The sequence below is a fragment of the Chlamydotis macqueenii genome, chromosome 10 (genome assembly GCF_036417535.1).
Source record: "Chlamydotis macqueenii isolate bChlMac1 chromosome 10, bChlMac1.mat, whole genome shotgun sequence".
Taxonomy (NCBI): domain Eukaryota; kingdom Metazoa; phylum Chordata; class Aves; order Otidiformes; family Otididae; genus Chlamydotis; species Chlamydotis macqueenii.
The window spans coordinates 7215606-7223308 of NC_141565.1; the positions used below are offsets into that span (position 1 = coordinate 7215606).

The 7703-nt window shown below is 55.4% G+C and overlaps 1 protein-coding gene across 1 annotated transcript; it reads left to right on the top strand.

The window, feature by feature from the left end:
* The first annotated feature begins 85 nt into the window (after positions 1 to 85).
* Positions 86 to 7162, top strand: PPM1M (protein phosphatase, Mg2+/Mn2+ dependent 1M). The gene is made up of 10 exons (XM_086755280.1): positions 86 to 330; positions 1440 to 1563; positions 2210 to 2464; positions 2959 to 3071; positions 3607 to 3691; positions 4017 to 4135; positions 4557 to 4620; positions 5320 to 5427; positions 5731 to 5879; positions 6142 to 7162. The coding sequence occupies exons 1-10, from the start codon at positions 116 to 118 to the stop codon at positions 6284 to 6286; spliced, it is 1377 nt and encodes a 458-aa protein (XP_086611406.1). The 5' UTR covers positions 86 to 115; the 3' UTR covers positions 6287 to 7162.
* Positions 7163 to 7703: the final 541 nt, after the last annotated feature.

Genomic DNA, 7703 nt, shown 5'->3' on the forward strand with positions numbered 1-7703 from the left:
GCCGAGCCCGCCGCCCGCCCCGCCCCGAGGAGGAGCCGCCGCGCCGGGGCTGCACTGCGGCGCCGCCTGGCGGACTGCGGCGGTGGCGCCGCGCCTGACCGGGCCCGGCCCCGCCATGTCCGCCGAGTGGCTGAGGCGCTGGCGGCGGGGCGGCCCCGCGGAGCGGCCCGGTAGCCCCCAGGGGCCCGGGCCGGGCCCCCCGCCCACCGCCCTCCTTTACCGCCGGCCGAAGTTCCTGCGTGGCGGCCTGGAGGAGAGCCCGAGGGGTGGGCGGGCCGTGCGGGGCACCGGGCCCGAGCGGACCTTGCCCTGGGGCGCGGGCTACGCCGAGTGAGTGCGGGACCGGCGACGGGGCCGCCCCGGGGGGTGCGGGGTTAGAGGGGCTCCCGGGGTGCTTGTAGGGTTGGGAGGGGCGGGTAGTGCAGGTTTTTGGGGACGCCCAGGGCCTGCGTGGAGTTAGGGGGCTTTCGGGGGGTGTGGAGTGCGTGAGGGGGTTAGGGGACTCCAGGAGAGATGCTCGGGAGGGGGGGCGTGGTCGCACCCCGCTTCTTCTCCCCACTGCCCCACGCTGCTCCCCTCGGAGCTTCAGCCTTCCCCTGGAGAGGGACGGCTCCCAAATCGTCCCCCCCCTCCCGGCTTCCTCCTCCGGACACAGCAGCCGAGCGAGGCTGGAGGCGGCGGCGTGTTTTCCCGGCCCTTCTCCCTCCCCGCGGGTGGGTGGGTGCCTGGCAGCAGCGTGGGACGCGCCGCCCACCCCCTGCCAGCCGTGGTGCCGGGACCCCGGCTGGTGACAGTTGCGGGGGCATCCCTGAGAGCAGCATCAGGTCCCCTAAGGCGATAGTGTTTACATCCTAATTTTGCTGCTGGGGTATCACCCGTCCCCCGCTCTGCACCCTGGTTGGGGGCTGCTGCGTTGGGCTCGCAGGGGGATGGGATAGGGGAGCAGGGAGGATGTTGGGGTGAGGGGTGGTTTGGGGGGCTTGCTGCACCGGGCATCCATCCCCTTGCTCCTCGCAAAGCTCCTTAAGTGGGGGAGAGGCCAGAATTTTAGCTGTACAAGTAGAGCAAACTCCCATCCAGGGACAAACATTAGTCAGGCTGGAAAGAAAAACAGTAATGGTGGTTTTGCAATTCACTGTGTCACCAAGGAAATGGCACAGCGTGGGCTGCTGACATGGCTGGCTGAGGCCAGGGTGCTCCAAAACCACTTGTCTCTGTGTCCCTGGCCAAGCTTTTTCCCACTGCACATAAAGGAGTTGTTATTTAGGTCCCCAGCAAAGAGATCCTCGAGTCTGAAAAGGGAGCGGGGAGCATGGGGCTGGAAGGACGGGGCAAGGTGCAGCCGTTCACCGTGGCTGCGGAGCGCCCAGCATGGCTGGTTGGCAGCAGGCGAGGTGCAGCGCGTCCACACGCCTTACCCGGAGCGTTTGTACCTCCAGGGTTACCAATGCCGAGAAGTCAGAGTTCAACGAGGACCAGGCGGCCTGCTGTCAGATCTCCATCCGGAGGAGAGAGCCAGGCCTGGAGGAGGACGAGGAATGGCTGATCCTGTGCTCCACGCAGGTATAGCCCACGGGCAGGCTGTGCTCACCCCCGCACCCGAGGGTCCAGGTACAGCAAACATGGGGTTGCCCCATCAGTCCTACATGCCCAAGTGCTGAAACCCTTCCTTGGATGCATTTAGGGGACCCATGTACCCTATGTGCCAGCAACACCCAGTTCTCCCCATACGTGCCATTTCTACTTCTGTGGCCCATGCCTTGCAGCATCTGAGGTTGTCCAAGCCCTTTACTCGGTGCCCTCACCTTTCCTTTATTGTCCTCGCTCTGCTTTCAAGGGCTGGTGTGTGCTGTCATCCCTGGGGGACAGCAACCCTCATCTGGGAGCGACTCTGCCTCACCTCTTGTAAAATGGCCCCATGTCCCCTAAGACACAGAGGAATAGCATGTGAGGGTGGGTGGCTGCGAATCCGGTCACTCGGAGCTCAGACAATGGGTCTGGCAGAGCAGCACGTGGGCATCACATGAGTTCCAGCTGCGCAGGGGATTAACTGGCAGCAGGGAAGGGTAGCTGGGGTGGAAGAGCCAGACAAAATGCGTACAGCAACGTTCTGGCTGTGAGCCTGCTGTCCGTATGACCGCTCTCCAGCTCCTGTCTTCCCCCTCTCTGAAGCTCTCCTTTGTTGTCTTGTCCATTTTCCCCACTGCAGTTTCTGACTGGTTACTACTGGGCACTGTTTGATGGCCATGGTGGCCCAGAAGCTGCCATCATCGCCTCCAACTATTTGCACTACTGCATCAAGCAGAAGCTGGAGGAGGTTGTGGGAGGCGTCACAGAAGCCCATCCCCCCATGCACCTGAGCGGACGCTGTGTTTGCGACAGCGACCCTCAGTTTGTGGAGGAGAAGCACATCCAAGCCGAAGACCTGGTGGTGGGAGCCCTGGAAAACGCCTTCCAGGAATGCGTGAGTACCCCGTGCAGGGCACTGCTCCCGCTGCCCCAGGCAGTCTGTCTGTCCCTCCCTGCTGCCCGGGGTGGGCAAGGTCTGCCGTTCTGCAGCTCATCCAGCATGCAGGAACATTTGGCCAAACCTTTTAAGCGTGCTGAGATCGCGCTGGGTCCGCTCCCCAAGATCTGCCTCAGATTGGTTGCACATCAGCAGTGCTGACTCAGAGCAAAGCTACAGCGTCTCTGCTAAGCCTGCACCCAGGGAGTGTGTTTCTTCAGGGCTTGATGGTGGCTGTTGTCAGACTTCTACAGCGCATGCAAGTTTAAGATCTCCCCATCACGCTCCTGAAGCATTCCTCAGTCCAGCAGCGACAGCTTTGTTGGCTGTACCAAAGCAACATCATTTTTTGCCATGTTGGTTTCCCATCTGCAACCAGTTTTGGCTCTGGATTTCTGCTGGGAGGCAGTAGCCCAGCTCAGGTCACTCTCCAGGCTTGTTTAAACCAACAGGATGAAGTCATCGGCCAGGAGATGGAAGCTACGAACCAGACGGGAGGCTGCACTGCTCTGGCTGCCCTGTATTTCCAGGGAAAGCTGTACGTGGCTAACGCTGGGGACAGCAGGTGAGTCACAGTCAAAGGGGGAGGTTGCTGGGGGCTGAGAGCTGGGACATAAGCTGGGCTTCCAGCATCCTGTTTAATCCTGTGGAAGGTAAATGTACAGCCTAGCCATTTCCCTCCTGCCTCCCGCAGGACCCGCTGGATGGATGGATGCTGTCATGCCTCCTGAAAGGGTTTGGGGATTTCAAGGGAAAAAGTTAGCACTGCCCAGCCACAGGGCAGCATTGGGATGGTGGTGCAGCAGTAAGCTCAGCCCTGAAGATGTTTAAAACTGGAAGGTGATTTCAAAGCATCCTGAGAGCTTCCTCTTCTGGCCTTGGCCCACTGTTCCTCTAGCGGTGAGCTCTGCCATCGCCAAACCAGGCAGGCTCAGTTCTCTGCTGCAACAGTGCAATTGGAATGGAATTATTTAAAATGCACCGGCATTTTTAAACGTTTACCCCCAGTCCCATGCCTGGCTGACCCTGGGGCTAGCCTCTGTAAGAGGAGGGCTGTGGTGACGGACACAGCTCAGCTCTTTGCCTCTTCCCTCTCCTAGGGCGATTCTTGTTCTGAGGGACAGCGTTGTGCCCGTGAGCTGCGAGTTCACACCTGAGACAGAGAGGCAGCGAATCCAGCACTTGGTGAGTGGCTCCGTCCGTGCATCAGACAGTCCAGCTGTGAGCATCCCACTGGGTCAGGGCTTGTGGCAAGAGCACCACCAGCTTTCATCAAAGGCCAGAATGTCATCTGGCCCTCACCAAGCAGGGCTGGGGGCAAGAGTCAACCAACAGCCTTTATTATGGGAGATGTTCATGTCTTCCTTGGGATGTGCTTTCCCAATTGTGTTTTCCATTCTGCTGCTGGGAGTGCTGCTGGGAGTGCCAGTCCCGGGACAGAAGCCGTTTTGGTGCCCATCTCTGCTGAAGCAGAGCCCATCCATCCTCATGCCTTCATTCCCTTCTCCAGGCTTTTCTTTTCCCCAAACTCCTGGACGGTGAGTTCACACGTTTTGAGTTTCCACGGAGGTTGAAGGGAGATGACGTGGGCCAGAAAGTCCTATACCGGGATTACTTCATGGAGGGCTGGTGAGTCTCTTCTGCCTGAGGATGAGGGTGCGGCACAGGGCAGCTTCACCCACTCGTAGCGATGGGGAGGAGAAGGGAGAAGGGGCATGCCCCACTGGTGAGAGCAGCAGGCTTGACAGTGCAGCGCTGTGTCAGACCTTGGCAGGGTGGTTAGGGAACAGTTGAGATGGTCCTTCTGGGCTCTTGTAAGGTGGGGCTGGGGCAGGTACAAGCTGGAGAAGAAGGAGAGGGAAAAACATCTGGCCATTCAGCAAGGGGTCATATTCACTGCATCTGCTTCAGCAAGTCACCTTGCCCCTGCCTCAGCCAGCTGCCTGTGCATGGGGCACCACGAGGGTTAAATTACAGTCTAAAAGCTTGGACTGTGTTGTACCTTTTAAGTCAGACAAATCCCAAATCAACACTGAGTCGTCTGTTCCAGGGGATACAAGACCGTGGAGAAAGCTGACCTCAAGTATCCTCTTGTCCATGGTCACGGGAAGCAGGTAGGTTAATGATTTACACACTGGGAAGGTAGAGGAAAATCTTCTGGGGGTCCTCAGCATCCCTGTCACTCCAGGGCCCTACGGCAGCCTGGGGCTGCAGAGCACCCAGTGCTGTGGGGCTCTCCAGCGTGGCACAGTCCCGCAGCCCCAGTACAGCAGCTCCCTTCACTGGCACCGTGCTGCCTGGTTAGTATAAACCAGAGCCCTCCAGAGCAGAGAGGTTGCACTCTCCTCCAGAACACCTTCGGGCAGATCAGGCAGCAGCCCTGAGCCAGCCTGCCCTTTCCTCATCTCCCCTTGCACACAGGAACTCACTTCAGATGAGTTTGCCAGGAGTTAGTGCAGAACCTCCTTTGCCAGGAGAAAGGACCCCCTCGCCACCCCCAAACCAACCCAATTTTCTTCCTTGCCATCCCAAATCAGGACCAGATGGCACCATAGGGTTCCCGAGATCTGTAGCATTACCCAGAGCCACCCATGGGCCACCAGGAGCCATCCACGTGCAGGCTGTTTCCACACTCACATCAGGCCATCGCTTCCGATTGCTCCTCCATCTCTGACGCCTCCAGGGGCTGCTTTGGGTGATGCTTGGAGAAGGGTCCTAAAGGCAACACAGATAAGGCAGGACACGCCAGACATCAGCCTTTAAAGCTGCCACATTCTTGTGTATCAACACTGGTTTGTTTTGTTTGGGGACAGGCTCGCTTGCTGGGGACTCTGGCTGTCTCTCGAGGTCTGGGGGATCATAAACTCAAAGTCATCGACACCAACATTGAAGTCAAACCTTTCCTGTCCTGCATTCCCAAGGTCAGTCGTGGCACGTGGAAATAGCAGGGTGGAATGAAACATGCTGCTCCCCCTCTGTAGCACCCACCTTTTAGAGAGCTGGCAGGTCTGTACAGACCTGAGCCTTTTTCCATCCCCCACCTCTCCGCGTGCTGCCCAGAGAATCGTCAAGACAGAGGAGTCTAGAAGCACAGCAGCAAGGGGACATATAGGATTCAAAGCACTGTGGTCCCACTTTAAGTCATCTCTCGAGGGAAAAGCCATCTTCCTAGCCCCTCCGGTACATTGCAGGAATCGTCACTGATTTACTCCTGTGTTTTCCAGGTGAATGTATTTGACTTTGCTCTCCATGACATTAAGGAAAACGATGTCCTCATCATGGCAACTGATGGCCTTTGGGATGTTCTGTGCAACGAAGAGGTGGCCCATATGGTCAGGAGCTTCCTTGCAGAAAACAGGACAGATCCTCACAGGTAGTACCAGCCTTGCCGTTGTTTTTCCTTACAAAGAACCTGGTCAGACCAAAAGCAGGCTCAGATGGCTCTGCTTCTAGATCAGCTCTAGCATGAGCAAGCAGTCTTTTCTGTGACTCTGGAAACTGCCTCCTAATCTTTCGCCATCCTAAAGGAACAATTATAAAGTTAGCGTCTACCTATTTTGACAACACAAAGCCACATCTCCGTGTTCTTTTTCAAGGATAGTGCCACGTTAAACCAAACCTCGCATTTTTTCCAGGTTTTCAGAACTGGCCAAGTGCTTGGTACACAGAGCAAGGGGAAAGAAGAAAGGCCACCAGTGGATGCTGGATGACAGCCACGAGGCATCCTACGATGACATATCTGTATTTGTCATACCACTACACAACAGGGATGAGGACTGACTTAGCATGACAGCAGGATCTCTGTGTCCCTTTCCTGTGGTGCTGCTCAGCATCAGCCCGGGACTGACGGATTTCTGCTGCGCACGTACGCTCTCTTCCAGCAAAACCGTCTGCAGTGAAACCTGGAAATGCACAGCCAGCACTTATGCAGAAGATCAACAAGAACATTAGCTCCTTAAGAACATGCAAGAGAGGAACAGTGGGCAACAAATCATTCCCCTTCCTCCTTTCTCATTGTCGGGCCAAGGAGAAATTGCAAAGGGTGCTATTTCTAAGATCTTTGCGGTACAGCAGGAATCATTCATTTTTCTAGTGACTCCTCTCCCTTTTTAATATTGAAGAATGAGGGTCAATTGAGATCCAACCAGTCTCAAGAGCTGGATTTTAGTGAGACTTGAATTAAGTCGTATAAAACTGGATGGATAAGCTGAAGTCTCTCTTGTATCCATTTGCTGTAACGCGAGATGTACTGAAAACCCAGGAGCTGCTGGTAAGACAGCGTTAGGCACGGCCGTGCCTGCCGAATGCCTGTGCTGAAGCAGTAGCCCAGGCCTCTTGAGAAAGTTGCCGTTTGTAGGCAGCACCGCCTCAAAACAGACCGTGTTAGCAGGTGAAGCTACACATTGGCGTCCAGGGGCCTCCTGTGTAGAGATACATGCTTGACTGTTATTTAAGAGCATTTAAGTCTGTTAGTATGTAATGCAGTGTATGGATTTCTAACAAATCTTAGTCCACAACACTTTTTCTATTCATTCAGGTAACTTCTCCCAGCAAGGCTGGTTTTCTAGCAGTCGTGCTGATGAGAACAGAAGTGTTTAAGTCCATCAGCTGATTCAGTAGAAGAGCTCTAAGTAAAATAAAATAGGTTTGTTGAAATTTGTCTGCAGTGCTGAATCACAAGTGCTTACACTCACTACAACAGAACAGCAGCACAGAAGACATGCTAAACTGAGCTGTGCCTTAATTCTAAGAATCTGCTTCTCAACCTGTTCATTAGCCAGGGAAATTCAGGTCTGGACAAGCTTCCCATCTCCCCAAGTCCCCATCTTGTTTCTCTTACTCCTTATAAAAGTTGCAAGATTCCCCAGTGAAGCGGACAAACCCCAGCGCATGTTTAAGTTCCATAAAAGTCCAAATAATTTTTTTTTCCCCCCATGCATCTTACTGCAGTTTTATTCCTGTCAGAGGTTTTACACAGACCCGAGATGGAGAAAAACAGCCTTAGAAGATTGCAGGGGTTTTCGCTTGGGATTTGGCTTTGCCAAAACCCAGGTTGTCACTAGAAGCGTTCCCTCAGCAGTGCTGCCCAAAGGGCTGGGTGTCAAAAGATGATTTCCTGCAGTGGGAGGCCTGGACCCAGGAATGAGGAAGCCTTCTCAGGTATCTGCCTGTAGCTTAGGCAAGGGATATAACAAAA